Raw genomic sequence first — 25,534 nt, 5'->3', positions numbered from 1 at the left:
ACACAAGTGGTCAAAAAAATCATATTAGTCTGTGAAGCAACTAAGGAATGCTAGGAAAAGGCAATCTAGCTTTAAGGAGAAGAAATGTTGTGTAACTCAGTGAAGTAGATCATAGTCATATACCGTACGTGGAGGATCCACCGGACATGGTCTAGCATAATATCATTACCCAAAATAACAGTGTAATATTTATGCATTATCCTTATAAAAATTGACATACAATCAGTACATCATTTATCATTCATTTGTATTATTTTTTTAAAGAGTCAATAATAATTAAATATAAATAGTAAATGATAAAGTAGTAGGGTATAAAACACTTGCACTGTCAATGCATACGTTGATATAATCCATAACTAATAAATTGTTCAAGAAAAATCAAGACCCCCGCACGTGAAACAACCTTTGCAATCTTAGTTAGGATCTAACCCTTCCACCCTTAAGTTAGTTTTGTGTGATCAAAGCAGAAGCCTACCCAACATATACACACAAATTATGAGCAAAAGAGTCAACAAAGAAAGAGAAAGAGAACAAGAGGTATTGACCAAGCATCTTGTGGGTGAGTTACCTGCCTCTACCCACACACTCAATGGCGTTGAATTCTTTAATAAAATCATGCACCTTTGATGCATTTTGGCCTTCACCATGAACCCCCATGCAATTTCAATTTGCATAACTTATATATAGAATAATGAGCCATAACCCAAAAAAACATAAGAAATAAACAACCCAAAGAAATATTCCACGTCTTCCCAAAACCTCAAAGAATTGCAAAAGTAGAAAGACGATTCTTATATTTGATACTTCTTCAATTATTCTATTCATCTCACCTTATCTGCCCTCAAAATTAGCATTTCTTAAAAGTAAAAGAATCAACAAGTTGAAAAGAAACAAATACAGAAATGGGGCGCATACCATGCTGTGAGAAGGAAAACGTTAAAAGAGGACAGTGGACACCAGAGGAAGACAATAAGCTTTCTTCCTACATTGCTCAACATGGCACACGAAATTGGCGTCTCATCCCGAAAAATGCTGGTTAGTCCCAATCATTCAACTTGAAAGTCACAATTTAGTTCACACTTCCTTAGTACTCAGATTTCACCCACAGTTTACACATTAGCATCAACATTACAACTCACTAGTGGCAGCTGACAAAATAATGCTTATATTAAGTTATCACTCTTGGAAAGCAATTTATATAAATATTGATATATGAACTATGATATTTTTACGGTCAGTATATCATCTCATGTTTACTAAGAGTCGATGATTGTCAACACATAAATGTAATAGAATGATAGGTACAGTATTACAAGTGTAAATATCCAAACTATCTATTCTGTGTAAAAGGATACTTTTATTATTTTTAACTCTATTGCAATAAAAACAAACTTTAATACTAGATTGTGTCTGATGAAGGGCTCCAAAGATGTGGAAAGAGCTGCAGGCTGAGGTGGACTAACTACCTTCGTCCTGATCTTAAACATGGTCAATTCTTGGATTCAGAGGAACAAACCATTGTGAAACTTCATTCAGTTTTTGGTAACAGGTATCTTAACATTTTCCATAAAAATACATTTAAAGTTATTTTTATTTTGTGGGCAAGTTTCTTTATCTAATTATACAACAACCTTAAATCTCAATAGATAAGATTAACCACATATCGAAATATATCATAATGCTCTATCATGAATCAAATCATTTCTCTGACAAAACATTATTTCTAAATCTTTCAAAATCTTTTCGCCTATGTTTTTATTTAACTTTCTTCATCCTCTTTGAATTAGACTAACCTCCATAAATAACTACTAAAATGAATTTTCAGATGGTCACTAATAGCAGCTCAACTACCAGGACGCACCGACAATGATGTCAAAAACCATTGGAACACAAAGGTGAAAAAGAAACTATCAGGCATGGGTATTGACCCTGTGACCCACAAGTCATTCTCTCATCTCATGGCTGAAATTGCTACAACACTGGCACCCCCACAGGCAGCTCACCTAGCTGAAGCAGCCCTTGGCTGCTTCAAAGACGAGGTGCTCCACCTTCTTACAAAGAAGCCAATTAACTTTCTGGGCCAACATTCCGCCGCGCCACTAGGGAATGACATCAACAATTACATTAACTATAAGCAGGAAGAAATGGACCGAACTTCTGACAAGATTAAGCTTGGCTTTTCAAAGGATACCCATGACAAACCTGAAATGATACTCTCAAATAAAGCTTGGAACTCAACTGCAGCTACATCTGCAAGTTTTGCAATGCAATACAGTGTTTTCCCTACCATGCCTGTGTTTCAGTACAGTCCATCATCTTTGTGCAATAAAGAGGATGATGCATCACAATGGAGCCAAAGTGTATGTACTAGAAGCACATTCACACCCATGGATCATCAAAACCAGTTATATGAAAAACTTAAAGAAAATGGGGATGATTCGGAGGCTACAAAAGAAATGACAAATCTATCCAATATATTCAATCCAGATTGTGTCTTATGGGATTTACCAGCAGATGATTTAAATAACCCTATGGTATAAGAAAGCTTACAGAACAGAGGAAGGCAAGATGCTCAACTTTTGAATACTGGAATGAAGAATAAATTACTTATGAATATGATTAATTGTACTAAATGTAAACAAGAGCTATTTTTACAATTTATAGACACACTAAAATGAAAAGCTCTTCCCATACATTATTTTCAGAACTCTCCCAACACTATCTTTGAAATATTAAATCAAGCAAAATACGATGATGAAGAGGATGTATCCGCCAGAATCTGTAAATATGGTTTCAAACAAATATATTAGAAAAATGATATGAAAAAAGTAATAAGAAGAGTTTTTAAATCAAAGAGCACAATATCTTTAGAAAGCTACCTCAAGTTGTTCTTCAGTAAATAACTCTTTTTGAACATTCCATGTATCAGCATGCGTCCGCCGGAACTCTGCAACTGCTTTTGTAACTGTAGATTTCACAGGGGATGGCTCCCCACTAAAACGAGCTAGTAGTGTAACGTGTTCAGGCAACCAACTGAAAGAAAGTGTAAAGCTATCAGATAATGGCAACATAAAAAAAAATGCATAATAATTAATAGATGCATAATCAATTCTTTAAATATATCTCAAAAGAAAATCCTTTGACCCTTATAAATCTAGTATAAAGCTTAACACAGAAATACATTCATCAAGAATGCCAGTGATTTCATGAAATTCTATTGGATTTCTCCCTGGTTCATAGAACTTCAGTCAAGTTCAATTGCAATAATCCAACCCTAAGGAAAAGTACGATAGTGTATTAGATATTTAGATTATTGCCGTAGGCTACATGCAATACATACTTTGACGTTTGATATTGCCCCCCATACTCAAATAAACTTATATTCCCATATAATGCAGAACTTGAAGATTGGGGACCAATATTGCAGAATGCAGATGATTGAGGATTTCACAATATTATAAAAATCATGCTCTGCACTTTTGACATGGAAAGTTTTCTTTCTTCTTTTAATAAAATCAATTACAAAATGTATTGATCTGATGTTTAACTTATTTGCAATATCACAAGCATAGGATTTTACAAAGCTATTGGTAAAAAAATTCACTACCACTTGTCAAAATTACATAAAAAAGGAATTTTCATGAGAGGTGAGCCACCTTCTATGAAGGGTCTCCACTACTCATTCCAACTAATCCAAGTACTTTACATAAGCATAATATATGGATATTGCAGGACAAACCTTGGCATATCATATGGAGCTGATAATACAGAAGCTGCCAAAGCTAATACAGCACCATGAAGAGATGCTACAGATGAACCAGAACTTGAATTTCTGCATTAGAAATTTTCCATTCGTCATCAAATATGATGTGTTTAGCTAAAGACTAAATAAATACGAGAACTTGCTAGCTGATCACATAAGCTGTTTAATTTAAAATTTAAAAAAATGTCAGATAATCTCCCTATATATACGATGATTGCTCTTCATGTCTATACACGTCATATAAAATATATCATGACAAAAATATGCATTCACCATGACTTATTTTCTTCTAAGAAAAATTAACATATTTTCTTTTATCGTGAATTTAAACAAGTACGCATATTCTCCCAGCAGAGAAACCCAAAATAAGCCTTCACTTTAAGTCTTTAACAGTATTTCACGAAGGTCCAAAATTATAACTATTTATGACTTCACAAAAGCATGCACAAAGGAAAAATATGACACTGAATTAAAAAAATGGACCAATATTTCAAGGTTTAGGCCCACTTTTCTACATAACAAATGAGTTTCCCAAAACATGAGGAAAAGAGTAACCTCGTCTTTCTTCTCCTTTGTACAATATTTGCCTCCACATAAGCTCTATCACGGAAATCTTTAGCTAGATTTTCATCTCCACCCTTCATTAAGCCTGCTAAAACTGCTGCAGCATGTTCTCTTACCTAAATAATAAACAAATATTAAGTTTCCAAAGTGATATGATTTAAAATGTAATAATCATATAAGGCTAAATGTCAAGAGCAGGCAACAATGGATGTAAGCAAAAGAAAAGCAGCATGCCACAAGTCAGAACAATACTTTCCTAAAATATATGTTGATTTATATTTTGTCTGCATGATGAACAACCAGTCGTAACTACCTACCAACAAACATTTTTTTAAGTACTACTTGCTTCCTTGACATCCGTCCACAACCCAGTTTATAAAGGGAAAGGGTTACGTGCTAATAAAATATGGGATCCATTGCAAAATGGCTTCATTGGTCATTTATTTGTATGGTCATAAGGTGAAACCTTTCTCTACATGGTTTTTTTGTTGTTGCATGCTTTGAGAAGTACAGATATCTCATTCTAAATTACCCCAAATTCTGAATATTAAAAATGGGGAGAAAACCAAATATTTTGCATTTTTTAATGAAATAACTTTTAAGAAAGAGCTTACCTCAACTTGGTTGTCTACTAGTAACTTCTCAACGGATCTCCAAATTTCTTGTTTCTTTGAACTTGAAAGAAGGAAAGTGTGCCTGTTAACAGAAGGAATAAAACTTTATTTGCAAATGCTCCAGAACAAGCAAAAAAGTAAAATAATCAACCTAGAAGCTGAAAAGGTGAGCCTCAAATAAATGAGAAAATAATTATGAATGAACAAACTATTTGCCAAGTACAAAAAGGGTGGCCCAATGCACGAGACTCTCAATTTAGTGGGGTCTGAGAGGGTAGATGTACACAACCTTACCCTCACAAATGAAGAGACTATTTTCAGGATTTAAACCCATGACCTCCAGGTAACAAGGCAAGCAACCTTACCATTGTGTCGAGGCTCACCCTCAATATTTTCCAGGTACAAGTTGTTAATATTTCAATCCATCAATGTAAATAAGATCACCAATTTCTAGAGGCAATAGGAGACCAAGAAAAATCATATGTAATTAATTATGAAAATTTTAGAGATCAATGCTTTGTCAATAGACATGATTTATCAAGCATTATGGCATTGTTCGATAATGTAGCTGACCCACTTAATGGGATTAAGGCTTGGTTGTTATTGTTTTAGGAAAATGTTACCACATGAAGGTAGATGCCTATAATTACTAAGCATGCTATCATTCAAAATATGGTATGCCAAACCAAACCTGACACAAGATCATCATACCTATACATGAAAGTACGCAAATATGTCAACGTAGCAGATCTAGTTCGCCAGTTGGAATCTTCAGAAGCAGAAAGAACCACCGAAACAACCTTCTCAAGGTGAGGTTCCCAGACAATCATCCATTTGAGCAACTCAAATGCTGCCTTGGCTAATGTTGACAAATCTTTATTTGATGTTTCCTTCAAAAGCAAACAAAATTACTCAGAAATAATAGTTTTTGTAATTATTCAATGCAACTTCTTGAAAGTCAGAAATGTGCATCAGAAGAAGCACTGCTAGCCTTCATTAAGTAAGCATTCATAATTTGAAACCCAGCTTCTTACAAGACACCCTTCACTGTACTTCTTGTTAACACAAAAGCTACATCTCAATAGAAGTGTCCTTATATGAATTTAGCATGTGCATTAGGCTTTTGCCTATAAGAAGAAAACCCACTTATTCATATACAATACAAGCACACCGACGAAGGAAGGCAATGCACAAGTATTCTTTAACTTTAATAGCCTCAAAGTATTAAGAGATCCAGATACTCCAAAGGCTTATTTATTTTCTATATTTGATTATATGATATATTGAAAACCGTGTGACTTTTTTTTTGAACTTTTGTGGAACCCGAGTCTTAGGAGAAAGTTAAATCTGATAAAAGGCCAAGTCAAGATATATCATCCTCTCCAATGATCAACTTTTGGAAAACCATGAGATTCTCAAAATTGAGTCATTGTATTAAAGTGAAAATCTAGTTAGACAAACGTTAAGAGAAACAAATTGGCTCTCAATACCACTATGAGAAGTACCAGCTGTCTAAAGGCTTTAGACAATTAAAAGCATAGACAACAACCATGCAGAGTGTCAAGATGAAAAACAAATAAATGAAAAGCACATAATACGTAAAGAAAGCTGATAATAATTAAGAACATAGTGAAACTAGTACAAATTTAAAATTTTATAACTAGTCAAATCTATAGCACAAACCTGCAAGGAAATCACAGGATAAAGAAGCCCCACAATCACATCGACTAGGTATGAGGATCTCCCAGACTTCAATGATGAGATTATGAAGTAGAGTACCTACATATGTTTGGAATATTAAACAATTAGTGAATGATTTCATAAGTCAAAGCAAAACATGTTAAGCTGTATACTTCCATTAGTACCGCTTCCATCCATTTCATGTCATCTTGTGAATCACCATCAGAATGCCCATTTTGAGAACTTGTATCTATGGAATTCACCAATTTATCTGATTGGGTAGCAATCTGAATGTTCACAACAGCTTCAGCTGCTCGCTCTGTAAGGAACTGAACCCAGCTTTCATCTTTCATTAAATCATCAACATTGTTGTTTCTCTCATCATCATTATGATCATGACTTGAATGATATAGCCGAATGTTAGAGCACAACACAGAAAGGGTAACACCAAGAGCTTCCCTCACCTTTTGCAAAGACAGATCGGAATAAGTCAGGACCACAAACAAATAATAAAATTTATATCTACTTATATATTCATATTACTTAAAACTTAAAAAGAAATGAGTTCATATTTCAACTACTGAAGCCAAGTTAAAACATGGATGTCTTAAAAAGAAGAAAAGAGATCTTATATGTTCTCATGCAACCTGGCCATGCATTAGTAAGACTAAATTGAATCACTACTTTGATAAATGTTGTTGAGGGATTTCCCCTTTCCCATTGTGACTGTTTTTTTCTTCAGAAATACCTCTTGGTGTTACATGCCAAAATAAGGAATACTTTTAATTCAGGATAAATCTGGTATTATTGCTGATAATTTAGACTAAAACCATATACCTAATTTTATAAAGATATAAATCAGGCACAGTTTTATATACAAGAATTAGACTCTTGAGGAAACTTGCTAGTATATCTAAACAATACCAACTCGAGAAGTTGAATACACCTGCAAAACATCAGTTACCCCTTCATTTCGTCCTAAAATAAATGCTAGGAAGAGATCCAGATCACAAATGTAACCCATCACCTTATTGTTTAAGAGGAAGTGAAAAACTCAATTAAAAGTAAGGGAAACAAAGAAATAGTTTATTAGAACCATACACACAATCAGCTAACTTCAAGGTAAAATGAAGGCAGAAGAAAAACACAGATAACCAAGAAAGATCATGTACTTCATTAAAGTACACAAACAGATATAAAAAAGGACTGAATATACAAAATTAAATCAATTTATAGAATTGATTTGGAGTGTGTTCGTTAGGAACTAGATTTTTAGAAGAAAGAGATTTAGAAAGTAAATGAAAGAATGATGTTCAAGATCTTAAATGATCTTGAAGGATTTCTATATTATTCAACTAGAACTCAATGTTGTGAATCAATTATATTTTGAGAAAGAATTCCCAAGCATAATTGATTCCCCAATCAGTTATCTTTTCCCTCCAATTCCTCACTTTACAAAAGATGAGTAACTAACATCTCACACTTTCTATGTATAACCCTTCTTACCTAACTAACTCCTAACTACCTTCTATTCGAGCCTTATTTCTTCTAACATACATGTTTTTAATAAGGGGTTTATCCCTATTCCTAACAATACTCCCCCCTAAAATATCCAACTTGTCCTCAAGTGGAAATAAAGGAAAACTCTCTTGCAGTGTAGCAGCTAACTCCTAAGAATTATTGCAAACAGCCAAATTAGCCCATTTAACCAAACCTCAATTTGTCCTTGTTGGGTTTCCCTGTTGTCTACAATGTCTTTTGGTTCTACCTCCAATTCATATTCTTCATTGAGTAATGTAGGAAGAGGTTGAGGCTCTTGACTAGGTTTTGGAGCTTGCTTGAACAAGGATACATGAAAAACTGGATGTATCTTAGCTTGCTCAGGAAGCTTTAGTTTGTATGCCACTAGTCCTACTCTGCTTATGACTTGATAAGGTCTATAATACTTTGCAGCCAGTTTAGCATAAGGTCTAGAAGCTAAGGACTTAAGTTTATACGGCTGAATTTATAGATCAACTGAATCACCTTCCTTAAATTCTACCTACCTTTTGTGTTTGTCAGCTTGCCACTTCATTTGATCCTGAGCCTTCAACAAATTCTGTCTGAGTTCCCCTAAAATCAATTCCCTCTTCTGTACCAGTTGATTAATATCTTCCACTTTAGATGGAAATTCCCCAGCTTTAATTAGCATGGGTGGATCCCTACCATAAAGAGCTTTGAAAGGTGTCATCTCAGCAGAACTATGATAAGTGGAATTGTACCAAAACTCAGCCCAAGACAACCACTTAACCCATTATTTGGGCCTTGGTCCTGCAAAGCATCTCAAGTACCCTTCTAAACACTTGTTGACCACCTTTGTTTGATCATCAGTCTGAGGATGATAGGCAGTGCTAAGCTTTAGTTGAGTACCTGCTAATTTGAACAATTCTCTCCAAAACTACTTACAAAAACAAAGTCTTTGTCTGAGATTGTTGAGGATAGAAACCCATGCATCTACACAATCTCATCCACAAAAAATGTAGCCACTTCCTTAGCAGAATAAGGGTGGCCCAAAGCAAAGAAATGTGCATACTTAGTCAACCTATCTACCACTACAAATAGTGTCCTTACCTTGAACTCTTGGCAATCCTCCAATAAAATCCTTTGAAATTTCCATCCACACCTGAGTAGTTATAGGCAAAGGTTGCAGTAGGCCCCCTGGAGTCAAGGTAGAGTGTTTGTTTCTTTGACAAACATTACATTCCTCCACAAACTTCTTAATGTCACTCTTCATTCCCACCCAGAAAACACATCTGGCTATCCTCTTATAGGTTTTGAAAAATCCCAAGTGCACCCAATAGGACTCTCATAACACTCCTTCAAAATGGTGAGAATTCTGTTGGAGTTTCTGGCAAGTACCAAACTTCCCTTGTGTAACAATAACCCTCCTCTAAACTCATACTCTTCATGTCTGTTTGGTGAAACCAGTAGATCCTGAATTACTTGCTTCCATCTGAGATGCAGTGTTACTTCCTTGGTCCATTCCTCCTTCTCGGACATGGAAACCAAAGATAGGGTTGCATACATCTCCCTTCTAGATAAAGCATCTGCTATAGAATTTTCTCTGCCTGATTTTCTCTGCTTCTCAAAATCCATCCCAATCAATTTCACAGCCCACTTGAACTGATCTTCTATGAAATGTTTCTGATCAGTGAGGAATTTGAAGCTTCTTTGATCAATCCTGATGATAAAATGCCTCCCTAATAAGTAGTGTCTCCACCTCTGCACAGCTTGAACTAGAGCCATGAGTTCCCTTTCATAAACTGATTTTTGTTGAGCCATTGGGGACAACTCTTGACTCCAAAAAGCCAAAGGCTTACACCCTTGCATTAAGACTACTCCTATCTTCTTGCTAGAGGCATATGTCTCTACTACAAATGTTTGGGTGAAGTCAGGGACAGCCAGTAAGGGGAGTTGAACCATGGCTGATTTCAAAGCTTCAAAAGCTTCGGTAGCCTTCTCAGACCATAAGAACCCATCCTTCTTCAATAGTTCAGTGAAGAGCTTGGCTATCTTGCCATAATCCCTCACAAACCTCCTGTAATAACCAGTGAGTCCCAAGAACCCTCTCAAACTCCTTATATCCTTGGGTCTGGGCCAAGAACACATGGCTGCAACCTTTGTTTTGTCAGCTTCTACCCCTTGACCAGAAATCACATGACCCAAGTATTCCAACCTAGCTTGAGCAAAGGTTCATTTCTTCCTCTTAGCTCTTAATACATGATCTTGCATCACCCTTAATACCAACTGCAAATGCTTCTCATGTGTTCCCAGATCCTTACTAAACATCAAGATATCATCAAAAAATACTAAGAAAAAGTTTATGAGAAATGGCTTCAACACTTCATTCATCAATGCTTGGAAAGTAGAAGGTGCATTGGTTAGCCCAAATGGCATAACCATAAATTCATAATATCCTTCATGAGTTCTAAAAGGAGTTTTCTCTATATCTCTTGGTTTTTCATCCTAATCTGGTGGTACCCAGATTTAAGATCCATCTTAGAAAAAATCTAAGCTCCTCCTAACTCATCTAGAAATTCTTCTATGATGGGAATGAGAAATTTGTTAGAGATAATTACCTTGTTGAGGGCTCTATAATCCATACAGAATCTCCAACCCCCATCCTTCTTCTTAACCAAGATAATGGGGCTAGAATATGGACATATGCTAGGCCTAATCACCCCTGCTTGTAGCATCTCTGTTATCAATTTCTCAATTTCAGTCTTTTGGCAGTGAGGGTACTTGTAGGGTCTTAGATTACGCATGTTGGCTCCTTCCTTTAGGTAGGGCATGGTCTTGCTTTCTCCTATGAGGGAGGCCTTCAGGGTCTGCAAACACTCCTTCAAACTGTTGCAACACAGCCCCACCCTTGCTGGAATACTAGTAGAGGGACTAGAGATACCCTCTGGTTCATCATAATGCAGCAATAGCCCTTCACCCTCTTCCCTCAACACTTGCATGAAGGCTCCCAAAGGGAGTTGAGTCTTGGTTAGAGCTGGATCCCCTCTAATCTTGTGGAATATTCCTCCCCTTTTCAAGGTCAACTCCAATTTGCCAAAATCTGCCTTCACCTCCCCCAAGCTGGCTAACCATTCCAAACCTAGGACCATATCTACCCCCTTCAATTCAAAAAGATAGAGCTCCTGGATTAATTCTAATCCTTGCAGCACAAGCTTCAACTGAGTACATTTTCCCTGACAATGAATTTTGTTTCCATCCCCTACCTCCACCATGTATCTAGGAGTTGTTTGTACCTCAAACTGCAACTAATCCACCAGTTTGGAGGAGATGAAGTTGAGGGAAGCCCCACAATCAATAAGTATCACCACCTCTCTACCCCTCACACAACTAGTAACCTTCCAAGAATTTGCAGTGGTTAATCCTGCCATGTCCCAAAGTGATAATTGGAAAGAATGCAAATTGGCCTTCATTGGTACTTCAAGTTCCCCCTCCATTCATTCTCTTCCTCCTCCATCAAAAGCATTCTTAAATGTTTGTTCTTGCATCTATGATCCCTATTATAGGGCTCATCACACCTGAAGCATAGCCCTTTTTCTCTTTTCTCCCTCGTTTCAGCTCCAGTGAGGTGTTTAAACCCTCATCCTCTGCTCCTACCACCATCCACTAACTGGGAGCTGTTCACATTGATAGAAGCACTTCCAATAGAAGACTAGTCAGATTTCTTCTTTGTCCAAGGCTTCGATTTTATAGTTACAGATCTAGTAGGAACATTAGATCTAGTGTAATTAGTGGATCTGGCATAGCAGTTGCTATTCACCTTCCCTTGCATAATCACATTCTTTTCCTCAATCATTAGGGATTTGTGTATTACATTAGACAAACTCAGGTGTTCAAATAACCTTACTTCAGCTTTGATCTCATCCTTTAGCCCATTCAAGAAGATTCTCTTGACAAATTCTGGGTCAATCTCCCTGAGTGCTCCAACATACATTTCGAATTCCTCCACATAGTCTTCAACTCTTCCCAATTGCTTCAATACCAATAACTTTTCAAAAGGATTTTGTACAATTGAAGGCTGGAAGTCTGGAACCTTCTAACCACAACCAATTTGAAGAGTGGGGTTGCACTTGCTCCACCATTAGTATCAACTAAGTGTTTTACCTTCTAGAGCCATCAAGGTAGCTTGCATTTTCTCCTCTTCAGTCACCTCCTTCAGCAAGAAATACCTCTCCAACCTATGGGTCCAGCCAAAAGCATCCTCCCCTGAAAAGATGGGAATTTCCAGCTTCCTCCACCTTTCCCTTCCACGATTTTCCCTGAATTCATGCTCACCCCCAAATTCACTTCCTTCATCTTGTGAATTAGGAATCCTAGCCCTGGTAGTGAGTTGGGCTAGTGCCCCCTCCAATTTTTTCATCCTTGCCTCATTCAATTCACTTCGAATTCCATGTTCTTCTCTCTCCCTTCTCATCTCCTCTCGTTCTTGGATCCAATCTTTCAGCATTTCGTGTCATTCCTCTAAACCATACGCATAACTCTCCTTAGAAGCGTGAGAGATCAAGGCACCAGGATAGTGCTCTGATACTAGTGTTAGGAACTGGATTTTTAGAAGAAAGAGATTTAGAAAGTAAATGAAAGAATGATGTTCAAGATCTTGAAGAATTTCTATATTATTCAACTAGAACTCAATGTTGTGAATGAATTACACTTTGAGAAAGAATTCTCAAGGATAACTGATTCCCCAATCAATTATCTTTTCCCTCCAATTCCTCACTTTACAAAAGATGAGTAACTAGCATCCCCACTTTCTATTTATAACCCTTCCTACCTAACTAACTCCTAACTACCTTCTATTCTAGCCTTATTTCTTCTAACATACATGTTTTTAATAAAGGGTTTATTCCTATTCCTAACAGTGTTTGAATCTATCAAAAAATTAATAAAAGCATATGTCAAGCCTAACAATAATGTGGGTAAAGCAATATTAGGAGTGTTTTTGAATTGACCACAAAATATAGTCCGTTTCAATAATTGATTATACAAATAGTTGACTATTGTCATAACTGATTACTCCCTCAGGTCCTATTTATAAGTCATATGCTAGAAGCTTTTTATAAGTCATTTTATACTTACCATGAAGCATTTAACTTCTTTTCCCTAATTCGCCCATATTAATGATTTGTTAGTTCATTAATGAGGAAATTCATTTTTCATCACTATATGCTTTTATTGTTTTACATTAACGAGAATCCGCATTCTCTAATCTTTAAGAGTATAGAGCGTAAAATTGTAAATGTTGCAGTATTTTTTAAAATCAAGTAACCAACTTTAACCACTTGCCTTGGCCTATGTAATTCGATTACAAGCGAGCTATAAATAGGACCGCAGGAGTATAATAGAATCAGTTAGATGTTTATTGAAAAATAATTTAAACATAATCTATTTCGCTTGGCTTATTGAAACAATCACCTTTATACAGTAAATTACAAAAAGAGTATGGAATTATTTGTTAGATTAATATTTATTTCGTAATTAGGATCTACATGGATGGAATGAAAATGTGATTGGTTTCAAAATAATGAAAAGCTTGAAAATTATAGTTTATCTAAAAACCCACTTTTTCCCCAAATAAAAACCGTTTTTAAATCAGGTTTCCCAAACATATCACAGATTAAACCCAAAACGCTTTCTATAAAGTAGAAAATATAATAAAAAAAGTTACCATACTAAAATAATCCATCCCAAACAAGCTATAGGTGTTTTTACTCAGTTTTTCACCGATGTGAGCTTCAACTTATTTAAAAACAAGCATGCTGAAAGCAGTGGATTTTTCAACTTAGTCACTGCCACAGCATAAGTTTAAGTCCATAAAGTTTCTCGAGGATTAACCTTCCAATATGAATTTCAAACCCAGTGCTGAGGCCAGTGCTCACATTTGACATGGTCAAGAAAACTAGTAACAGCAGTATAAAAGACAATTTCTAAAATCAATATGTTGACGGTGATACTTATATTCTAGATAAAACTATTTAATGTCATTAGGTCAATGAACTGTAACAAATTCACGGTTTTGTAGTGCTACCCAATTCATTGGTAAGCAACAGGTAGGGGAAGGAAAATACGAAAGAGCATAGGAAGGGAAAATTCAATCACATGACTGATTAAACAAATAGGGTCAGAGGGGATGCTTACTTGGGCTGATGAGTGGCACATACTACCAAGAACTTCCTTCAGAAGTGTACCATGGAGCTGCATTTCAGCCACTGGCATTTTCTGTGGGGATATTTCTGTAAGTGCAGCTGCCAGAAAAGCATATCGCTTGGCTGTTATAGTAGTGGCTACGGTTGGAGGTAAAGGTGTCATCAAAGAATCCAGAATTTTCTGCCTTAAAAGAGGTACTCTTGTTCCATGCTTTCCTTTACCAGTGACTGCATATCGAATGCAATTGGCCCACTCAGAAACTGATTCAACAGATTGTGCTAAAATGATATTCTTCAACTGGGGCATCAGCCAGCTTTCCCATGCTCCTGAGAGACCATCAATATCAGAATGTAACACACCTGCAAATGCTTCAGCAGCTACACATTGTTTAGACCTCTCCTTAGCAATCATAAACTCATCCACTGCATCTTTAAGAGACAATACTAAAGGCATGCCACATTCTTGTACTAGCCGCTTGAAAATACGTGCAAAACTTGAGTAGAATGTATCACTTCCTATAAAGGAAATCCAACTTGGTGTACGTGGCCATGAAGCCGAAAATTCAAAATAGAAGTGGGTTATAGATTTGTCTGCTAAGCTTTGGAAACTGGAATCTCCTTGATTTCCTCTAGTAGCAGTTTCAGTGTCAGTTATAATATGAACATGAGAAAGACTAGTCAGTGTCTCATTGAAAAAACCCTCTTCCTGAAAAGCTTTAGTTAAAGCTCCTTCAAGGGATGACTTGGCATTGCCTTGTAAATCCTCAAGTACAACAGATTTCTCACCAGGAGACAGCTTATAAGGTGATTCCTTTAATAGCGTATTTAGAGCCGAAATTGCAAGTATCCTTGTCTGAGGAAGTTGACTTTTCAAATTTTTCAGAAAGTGTCCTAAATAAACAACCACATGAACAGCATAAACACATTGCACAAAAGAATATTGCATCAAATATTTACTTGAATATGCCGAGAGCCCCAAAAAATCAGAAAAGGAGAAAGATCCAGAAGCAAATAAGAAGTTATACAAACCAGCAGTTTCACTCAGAATTTTAGATGATGAATATGGGTGGTTCCGAGAAGCCAAAGCCAGCAAGAGCAGAACTCTGTTAGCCATTAAATTATACCTGGAAAAAAAAGAAGCTATATTAAGCCAATGTTTTGATGTTTACGAATCTCAGACCAGAAAACATAAAATTGGTACTACTACTACAACAATAATAAGAAGAATACGGAAAAAAGTAGCAGCTAGACAAAACTCAAATATGCACCAGAGAAACTCATCAATGATGAGTTTCAAACAAATTTCAAACCAAGTTACAACCAGAAAGAAAGAAGATTGAATGAGTCATATTTACCGCCAATGCAAACCACTAGAGTCAAAACTCATAGAGCCAATCTGGGAAACCAAATCCGAAAAGGACAGTCCACCGGTATGGTTGTCTTTGTCTGATATCTGGAAAAAGCTTCTAGATACTCCAGAAAATTGGATGTTGTACTTTACAAAAAGCTGTTGAAAGTGAGGAAACGTTAAAAAAGAAAAAGCATATATTAAGACTGTAATCATCTGCTAGGGAATATACCTCATTAATTGCTTTCTGAGCTTTCAAGGATTCATGATGAGAACTTCAAAAAGAAACCGGTAAAATTATTATTCTCTTATATTGCACACAACATTTTTTAATCTAAAACAGGAGATAAATAAAACGGAATTACCTTGAAAGAATCGCCATGATAAATGAAGAGAATGATTTTGGATCCTAAATCAAAGAAAGTATGTAAGAGTCACGAAAGTTTTGACTGAACAAGTGTGTTTGAAAATATGTAAGGGACACCATAAAGATAATTTTAAGAACATGATCCTTGGAAATCACCGTTGTCAAATGCTTGAGAACTGTTTGTGAGGCAAGAACTGAACAAGAACCCAGCACAGCATATTCCTTTGCATTGGGGTCCTGCAAGTTATTGGCAAGAATGGTAACACACTTTGAAATCATAGACGGCCACTTCTTGATCAGCTTTACTAGAGCTTTTCCTGCAAGTCTGCCATTATATAAGAAATTTCAATCAACAACAACAACGAAGCCGTAATCCCACTAGTATATAAGAAATTCAATCAAGCAAAAATATAAAGCAGTGGTATTAAATAAAACATGTTACATTATTGGATGAATGTTGACATCAAAAAGGAAAGAGAATCAAGACAAACATTTGCAAACCAAGTTATATAGATAAAAACGTAACGAACTTCTAAATGATACCTAAGGTAAGCACCAAAACATAGTTTAAAACTTCAAATTATACATGATACATTGAGGCCACTCTATATTACTTTTATTTTATTTTTGAAGAGAACAGGTTTCATTAGAGAAGAGAAGTAAGGTAAAAAATAGAGGATGAGATATCCTCCTAAGCAATCACTGTAAAAATGATTATAACTAGTTGTTTTTAGCTGTCAAAATAAATTAATTTTTTTTGCCAATCTGAAAAAAAGTAGCCGTTGACTTAATAGGCAAAGCACAAAGTTTTACCTATGTACGAAGATTTTATTTCGAATTGTAACATGAGGAATAAAAGTGGGCATATGAAGCCTTACCATAACCCCACTAAACACTTCAGCAAAGAAGGAGAACATTTGTATTTCCCTTTTTTTTTCTGTTTCCTATAAAACATTGCCCATTTATAGTTACAAGACTTAAAAGTCAAAGTCCTTGTCACATTAGACCAATGAAGATGTAATACTCTCTAGATGCTATTAAAAGGCAAAGTCTTTGAACTGATTTCATTATGCTACTTTGCCCCTTCAAAAGAATTCTGCATTCTTTGTTTGTTCATTGAATAGCTAAACTGCCTAGCCAACCTCGACCATGTAAAATATAACTATGCTCTCAGATAAAAGAAAACAAGTGCTTATACAAAAAAAAAATCATACAAAACTTATGTTTCAGGTTGCAATGGATGCCTCATTCACTTACAGGCGAACAGTTTCATAACTGTGCAAACAGAGACTCAACAAATCATCCATCAAAAGAGTCGCATGATCTGATGGAAAGAAATTTCCACTCAAACGGTAAAGATGATAGGCTGATTGTGAAGACCTCCAGGTATTGTGCATGAATGCTTTGTCGATAAGAGCCCACCTAGGTCTGCAATGACGATAATCATCAATGTTCTATTAAAAGCAATCGATACACTGTTCATGATCAAGGAGGTCAATACCTTTTCTTTCCTTTAGAATGAGAAGACGCAATGAAATTAATCGGAGGTTCTATTATGGCAGCAGACTCCAACTTCCAAGCATGCTTGTGGCTAGACCACTCATCATATTCCAAACTTCCTGTGCCAGAAATAGTGAACAGAGTAAGTTAATCAGAAAATATAAAAACAGAATTTGAATTATACATCTAAACTTATCCAGATAGAGTATTCATTACCATAGTTTCCTAAAGCATCCATAATACGAATAATGAGTATCAACAGGATGCTGTCATCTGATTTTTTCTCAAGGACATATCTGTTCCATGAACAAAGAACAATGGGATTCATGAAAAAACAAGCACATAAGTTGAAGGAATGGTGAACAAAGTAACATTTACTGTGATCCTTACTTGCAGGCTGCATGTACAATCTCAGTAGCTTTTTCTCGCAGAGCAGTACTACCAACAGTGCAACCTGTTGCTCCAGCAATTAGAAATGTATTGTTTGAATCTTCAACCATTCCATTCCTAGAGCCAGGGACAAAATCAGGCAAGCAAGAAAAAAGTCCTTGCAAAGTTGATTCAATACGTAAAAGAGTCACTTTCAAGTGCTCTTTCTCATCTCCTGTGTGAAAAATTAGTAATTAGTAATTACATTCAACAGCAACAAAAGTACAAAACATAGTTTTATATAAGGAGCTTCCTTCCGGGAACACTAGTAACCAAATAGATCTTGATGATCAACAAGACATAAGATGCTTAAAAAAACAGAAAAGCATTCCCAAGAATTCAGAATAATTGCTATCAACATATATAATTTCATTAGACAAATATTCTAATTGGTACTAGTCCTCTAAGTTTGTCCGAACGGAACACAGTTAAGGATGATGAGATAAATACATAAGAGAAATGCTTATTTCTTATACCTTGGTCAACGTGGATTTTAGATTGGCATATTTTCAACAGATCATCCAAAGCTGAATTAAAGTGAATGTCTAAAAGCTCATTTACAAACTGAACTTCTTCATCAGAAGGAATATGCCACTTTGGGATCAATCTTTCATCAGTGGGAAAGTCTTTTGTGCTAATCCATTCCTCTAGAGCAGCTGCATCAGGGTGACTAAGAACACACCTACATAACATCAAAATTTTAGATTTGCAGACAGAGGTATAAAGCCACAGAATGAGGAAGAACAATAAAATACACATAGTGAGTATGCAACCCTTGTAGATACATACTTATACTGATCTATTGGATAATAATGAATCTGACTTCCAAGAAGGGACCGATGAAGATGATCAGCTGCCCCATTAACCTGCCATTGACAGTAACAATTGAATTTAAATATGGAACCACTATTCACCACCAAACTTTATATCTATTAATAAGAGAACATAATCAACTTATTTGAACAAGTTAATCAAGTGCAGAAAAAGAAGACCTTCCAAGATGGTGAGTCAAAAGCCAAGAAGATAGCTTCTTTGAATTGATCCTTGTAGCGGAGGAGTGCTGGGCCTCCATATGTGATGCCAACTGATAATATCTTTAGTTGATAGTCAATTGCCGCTTCAAGAGCTGGTGAAATCGTCGATTTAACCTGGAAAAAAAGTATCAGCTTTCAAGAGAATCCAGCAGCAACATTGCAGTGAAAGACAATAATACTGCAAAAAATGGTACCTTTGTTGAAGCACGAGCCTCAAAAGTTCCCCCCCCTCCAAATCCAGTCCGTGGTATTCCTTTCAAAGAGGATATCACGGACACTAATATTGGTTCGACAATTTGACTAACTGCTGCTTCTGGGTTTGAGTGAAGGCATGCACAACAGAGCAGTCCAACCTCTGCGATAGCACCCGGAAGAATATTTGTCCTCACAAACTTGGAAATTTTCTTCAAAGCCTGTTGACAAGAACGTGAAATGTAACAAAATATAGTAGCCCAGAAATTGCACTATCTATCAAGCATTTTAAGTCATAAAGTAGAACCTGGTTATACAGTGATGTTGACAGCCTTCCAAGAAGAATCTCAAGCACACAAAAGTAGTATGGACCCTCATCAACCAGAAAAGTTCCTGAAGCAGCTGACGACTGCAGACCTTCATTTCTAATATACCAGAAACCAATTATCTAATAGTAAAAGAATAATAAGAAATATACAAAAATATCCAGTTAAATAACAGTGTTTCCAAATGAAATAACATGCAAGAGGGAGATTTGGCACCATTTACTTACACAACACTGCTGGGTTCCAAGTGTAGAAGTAAGGAAAACAGACGGCATAAGAACTCATCCAACCATTCAGAAAAGCGGATCATTGGCATAAATGATAAGTCATCAATGTTATCATCCAATAAAGCCAGCTGTATTTAGAGGGGTAGATAGGTTAAACTTTCTCTATATCATTAAGAAGCTGTTTATTCATAAATAACAAAAAGTTGTGAGCTCACATTTGAAAAAATGGAACCAATCAATTGCATGGTAGCCATGGTTTTTGGAGGGTCATTAGCATCCATGCCAAGTAATGCATTGGATAATGAAAGCCCCACAAGATCAATGAATGCCTCATCACCACCACCAAGATCAAGTGGTTTCATGGAGGAAGCAGATAAAGATGTAAAAAATAATGAACGCCCAACAAAAGCCACTGACATAACTGCAACTTTCAACTGGTGGATGGCAGTCATCTGGCCAGGCAAAATGGATTTGATCAGAAAAACAAGCTAATCTAATAAAACAACGTTTGGAGAGTGCAAAGAATATTCTATACAGCAGTTGGCATTCAACCATGAAGAAAAATTGTGCTTTTTGCAAGCCATTAACAACATATTAATTCTGAAATTCTACCATAGAAAAAATTTATGTAGCACTACTAACCGTCTCAAGGGCCATACGAAACCGAGATGCCACAAATGGCAGAACCAATGAGGGTTCCACATAGGACAATATGGAAGTTGCTGCAGCAACTGTCTCCGAGAGATGCTCATTCTTGCTGTATTGACCACGATCAATTAACTTTAGCACTGAATTAACGAAGAAAACCCTCTCTGATTCCCCAAGATGCTGTTCAGCAGGTCTGCTATTATTTATGCCCCTGTGATACAGAACTTCTTCAGTTGCATAAAACAAAAACAGAAGACAGAACATATGAAAAATTATAATCTATTCTTACAACTGTTCATTCTGTAGACGCTTCTGAAACTGAATCACCACATGAAACAAAAACCGCTCTAATGAGTAAGTCCACCGACCACCATTTGAGGGATGATAATATCTACAAAATAGAAACTCATAAAAAAACTAAGAAAATAACTGAATTGAAGACAAGACAAACTTAACTATGCCAAATAATACGAGCACTATGTGAGAAAACTAACTGTTCCAAAATGTTGACTAATTTCTCGAAGTGCTGTTGTGCTGAACTACCGGGTTTTAGCAAATACACCTGTGGTTACAATTACAAAAGAGCATTTAAATAAAAGTAGCAAACCAATAACATGGTCCCAATGTTATAATACCAACAAAAGTAAGCCATGGCACATTTGCTTACAATTGATTTGGCAATAGCCTTTGATGGGGTGGCGGTTTTATTAGAGAACAAAAACCTCGTGTATCTTGGGACATCCAGTGAATAGGGATATGATCCACTTCCATTTGCAACAGGAACCTGTGATCCACAAGTGCAAGCATGAATGTATGGGTTGACCCAAATGACTAACCAATATTTTACCTCTGGTAGAGAATTAGGTACACAAATAAAGATCAATTAATTTGTATGAAAAATAACTAGCAAAATCATACCAAACATAGCAGGACAACACATGGATATGTCTATTAATCAACTAATCAATAACAGTTTAGTCAAAGGATGCAATATGTACTTCATACAAAAATTTGAGAGTGCATTTAGCTACTTTTGCTAGTATGGTCAGGACATTAGACCAGAGCTAAAAGTTACACTTTGTGCAACTAAAATATATAGCTAAGAGCTCTAAGCTATTGCTGCTCATGCTGAAAGTGGCATTTAGATAACAATTGGTGTGATGAGTCATGACTTGCAATATGAATATTGTATTAAAAAAATCAGTATATTTTTCACCGAAAAAATAGGGTACCAATAGTGATAGTGGTGTATTAGTATATCATAATGTTGCAATGGTCCTTGTGGTGGTGATGCAGGAAATAACTAATATAGAAGTGTCACGGTAAGATTAGCAATTATTAGTGGTGTGTTAAGATGAACACATTTGCTTCTATGCATTCCAAAACTGTCTTTCAATGCTTGTACGTATGCATGAGAATGAAAAGAAAACTAACAAAGCAAAACTTAATATTAGAAAAGGAAGCACTGGTCTTTTTGTAGAATAGTATCAGCTACAGTGCAACTAGGTTTTGACTCCCAGCTACTCCCTGGAGCATTGGTCTAGTGACTATGACGCATCTCAAACGTCGAAAAATTCCGTTTATTTTTGTGTTACATGAGAAAGGTAAAAATGACAAATAAAAAAAATAGAATCCGGCAGTTGACTAGTATCAGCCACAATACAACCAGGACTGCTTCTCAGCAGGTACAACTAATTGACTTATCAGCATACAAAAGGATAAGATATAACCATGTAATCAATTAATATGCAAAAACCTAACATTCAGGATAATCCCTATACGACTTGGCCACTAAATACTTGAATGGAATTAATCACTACTCGAAGGAGTTTAAAAGCATCTTTTAAATGTTCAGTAGCTGAAAATAAAGCTCCTATAACAAACAAGCTAATAAATGTTAGTTTTGAAGAGAAAAAACAAGAAATAAGCTTCAAATCAGGTATCTAAGACAAGGATAGAATGTGTCTATTTACTTCATGATCTTTTTCATTTAATCTGTTCTCAATGCCATAATATGTAATCAAAATGTTCATTATACGAATAGTGCTAGGAGAATCTATATGCTCACCTCAAACATATTCAAGTATCTAGCAAAAAGCAAAGGTAAAAAGCACTCCCAATCAACATTGTGGTATTGTCTTACAACTCGAGCTATAACATCGGCCCATTGACTGTTCCAGAATTGGCAATTTGGTATAGATTTCCACAACTGCATACACTCTTTTATCCAATCACTGCCAATCAAATTAAAATACTTAACTCCACAGGAAGCCATGCCAGATAGGATACAGAATAAAAACCCTATGAAATTTATGCTTCTCACTGTGTAAAAAAGGCCTGATTGTCCAGATTTATTGGGAGAAACAATCTTGCAAATCCAGATCCTTCGAAGGTTGAGTTATGCCATGGGTTTTGCAATAAGGATCTACAAATTATCCATTGGCCAAAATAAAATGCATTGATAAGAAAAAAAATACTAAATCAAAGGCTGGAAGTTGGAAAAAAAATACTTAGAAGAGAGCAAGTCCTATTGTGGGTCAATAATAATTCCATTAAATGGAACTATAGATAGTTCATTTTAGTTTAGCTCAGCATCAAGATAAGGTACAAAATATAAAAAAAAAACATAGAAATAAAGAACACGCATAATAATTCATTTTTTCCATTATGCAGATATAATACCAGAGCACTCACTTAAACTCAGACCATATCTCAAAGGCAGAACCTGATGGGAAGAACTTCCGGCAGGATTGAACAAGGGAAGTTATAGTTTCAAAATGTCGCTGTCTTATTCTCCAACCTTCTGGACCTGTACCTCTGTACAACAATATAATCCAAATCACCAGCCCAATATTTTATAATAGGCAGAGAATAAATAAAATGTTCAAAATATATTTGATTCAATATTCTGAATTAGCAATAGCCATTGTATCAAATTATGGGCTGCATCAGCAATGTTGTGGTTGCAATGACTGCCACAACCGTATCACCCCGCAATTGTGGTGTGATACCGAATCACAATGATGCATTTGGACCACATCGGATCGCATTTGGACCGCATCAGATCGCATTTGGACCACATCAGATCGCATTTGGACCGCATCAAATTCAAAAACATTTTTTTAATCATAAAAAATTTACACCACAATGGTTACAATCCGCATCGCAACGGCCGTAATCGCAGTAAGTCAATAACCGCAATCGCAACCGCAGTTTAAATCATTGGGAGTAGGTTACTTAAGTGTAAAAGTAAAAGAGGAAAATTTTAAAAGACATCACAGAATTTGGAGATCAACATAAGTTTATAAAAAAGATAACCAATGGGTTTATTTCATATATCGGTCATGAATCAATTCTTCAAAAAGCTTAAACTATTAAGTCAGAGCACATTCGGATTTATTAAATTTTTAAAACACCCTCTCATGCAGGGGCCCTTTGGGCTTGAAGCAAGATCAACTCACAGGCCCACATACCTTATGCAGAAAATCAACTTGTTTATTGTAGGGGCAGCCAGAATTGGACACTACACCAATTAGTCATAGAGAGTCTGATACTAGGTCACAAACTAACACTCCCAAAAGCTTAAGTTGTTAGGTCATAGATGAAGGATTCAAGGCACAAGAATGACTATATTATATCTGTAGCAATATCAAGTATTAAATCCAAAGATTTTGTTTTCTTTTTCACGAAGCTGACTATGAAATCCATATATTCCAAAGCTAAGCATTGCAAATTATGGACAACACAGAATAGTTTTAAACCAATTAAGGCTGCAGCAGAAAATGCATAACATACCTAGTAAAATGTGTGCTAATCAGAGTATCGTACAAAGGTCGCCACTCAATAGTCAATGCAACCTTTTTCCTATACCTGTTAAGAAGTCTGACTAACAAATTTCCCCATCTAACCTAATAATAAAAAAAATGAGACAAATCATTCAAGAGAATGCAGATATGCATGAAATTAGAACAGAAGGATATCTGAGACAGAATGCAGCACCTGGGCATAAAGCTTATTATGGGATAAGTGAAACAATTCAAGACCCGTCTGAATAAGGGAATGGACATCTTGTAAAGATACATCACTTTTCGCCTTGACGAAACTGCACAACAAATGAAAAAGTTAGATTCATTTTATTCCAGCAACTAGCTCCATCCAAATACAAGGCAAAGCCATGAGTGGAAAAATCCTTGTCCACTTATAATGAGCCAGTGGATTACTAAAAAGAATCTCAAAGTGGATAGGATAAAAAATAATAAGATTAAAAGTATTATACAACTGCTGAACAAAGGTAATTGTTTACAAAAAACATATCAAGTTACAGTTCAGTGATAAAATTCTAAGATAGTTTAAGGTACACAGATAGAATAGGATTGAAGGTGAAGTGCAGTATTAGCTTAATTAATATTAAAAATAAAATTAATCTGCAAAATTGAAACATATTACACAAAACCATGAATGAATTTCACACCCCTTAACTTAAAGCATAAAAGCATGAAATTGTGTATTATTTCAGTAACTTCCACCTCCAATACTTCAAAACCTTCAATCAAAAATTTCAAGCACAACCTTTAAAAACTTCACCAACTAGTATAGAAAGTACAGTATTAGCTTAATTTTAAGAATAAAATCATTCCAAAACGAAATTAGTAGATTTTTTTTCTGAATTAAGCTGAACATACAATATAGCAAAGACAAACTCATAAAAAACAATAATCACGACAAAGAAAATTAAAATAAAGTTATTGTGAATTTAGGGAAAAGAAAAAATTGAAAGTGAAAAACTGACAGGTCAAGAACAGAGATTTGTTTGAGAGTGGAATAGACGGAATCGGGATCGTCATGGCGGTAGGAGGAGTTGAGAGTTAAGACGAGACGGTGGAAAGAGTCTCTCTCGGCGGCGGTTTCGGCGGCGACAGGCGGTGGAAGCCATGCATTGTAGAGATGCATTTTTGGAAATGTAGAAAATGAAGAATAAGGAAGAAGGTTTTGGTAGTAATTATAGAGAATGAGTCATGAGTGTGAGTATATATAGATATATAGAGAGAGAGATAGTGAGAGATTGGAAACAACTTTGAGGACAAGAAAGGTATGAGAGAGAGAACAACTTTCAGGACAAGAAAGGGATGAGAGAGAGAGAGT

At 35.8% G+C, this 25,534-nt stretch overlaps 2 protein-coding genes across 2 annotated transcripts; one reads left to right on the top strand and one right to left on the bottom strand.

Annotated features, from left to right (window-relative positions):
* Positions 766–2,561, top strand: LOC109334295 (transcription factor MYB80-like). The gene is made up of 3 exons (XM_019569987.1): positions 766–1,035; positions 1,420–1,549; positions 1,826–2,561. The coding sequence occupies exons 1-3, from the start codon at positions 903–905 to the stop codon at positions 2,538–2,540; spliced, it is 978 nt and encodes a 325-aa protein (XP_019425532.1). The 5' UTR covers positions 766–902; the 3' UTR covers positions 2,541–2,561.
* On the bottom strand, positions 2,559–25,534 carry LOC109334293 (proteasome activator subunit 4-like). Its single transcript, XM_019569984.1, has 35 exons — positions 25,182–25,534; positions 24,392–24,494; positions 24,188–24,300; positions 23,087–23,209; positions 22,716–22,817; positions 22,461–22,626; positions 21,060–21,176; positions 20,887–20,954; positions 20,682–20,783; positions 20,387–20,603; positions 19,960–20,196; positions 19,745–19,872; positions 19,499–19,616; positions 19,194–19,412; positions 18,958–19,113; positions 18,755–18,831; positions 18,442–18,647; positions 17,927–18,140; positions 17,753–17,832; positions 17,538–17,655; positions 17,294–17,464; positions 16,193–16,361; positions 16,035–16,078; positions 15,902–15,944; positions 15,677–15,828; positions 15,351–15,445; positions 14,314–15,212; positions 6,807–7,085; positions 6,625–6,720; positions 5,653–5,831; positions 4,942–5,023; positions 4,319–4,443; positions 3,740–3,832; positions 2,880–3,033; positions 2,559–2,779 (listed from the first exon to the last, which is right to left on the bottom strand). The coding sequence occupies exons 1-35, from the start codon at positions 25,340–25,342 to the stop codon at positions 2,738–2,740; spliced, it is 5,448 nt and encodes a 1,815-aa protein (XP_019425529.1). The 5' UTR covers positions 25,343–25,534; the 3' UTR covers positions 2,559–2,737.

This window comes from Lupinus angustifolius, chromosome LG19 (assembly GCF_001865875.1).
Source record: "Lupinus angustifolius cultivar Tanjil chromosome LG19, LupAngTanjil_v1.0, whole genome shotgun sequence".
Taxonomy (NCBI): domain Eukaryota; kingdom Viridiplantae; phylum Streptophyta; class Magnoliopsida; order Fabales; family Fabaceae; genus Lupinus; species Lupinus angustifolius.
The sequence above is the reverse complement of the archived record's forward strand: the minus strand, read 5'-3'. Positions and strand labels throughout refer to the sequence as shown.

Bases quoted from the DNA above. Each gene is read 5' to 3' on its own strand.
- LOC109334295 (XM_019569987.1), top strand. From the start codon at position 903: ATGGGGCGCATACCATGCTGTGAGAAGGAAAACGTTAAAAGAGGACAG. The intron at 1,036-1,419 runs GTTAGTCCCAAT...TGTCTGATGAAG, and splicing joins TCTCATCCCGAAAAATGCTG to GGCTCCAAAGATGTGGAAAG. The intron at 1,550-1,825 runs GTATCTTAACAT...ATGAATTTTCAG, and splicing joins CATTCAGTTTTTGGTAACAG to ATGGTCACTAATAGCAGCTC.
- LOC109334293 (XM_019569984.1), bottom strand. From the start codon at position 25,342: ATGCATCTCTACAATGCATGGCTTCCACCGCCTGTCGCCGCCGAAACC. The intron at 22,627-22,715 runs GTGAGAAGCATA...TTTGATTGGCAG, and splicing joins AATCAGGCCTTTTTTACACA to TGATTGGATAAAAGAGTGTA. The intron at 5,024-5,652 runs GTATGATGATCT...TTCTGTTAACAG, and splicing joins TTGCGTACTTTCATGTATAG to GCACACTTTCCTTCTTTCAA.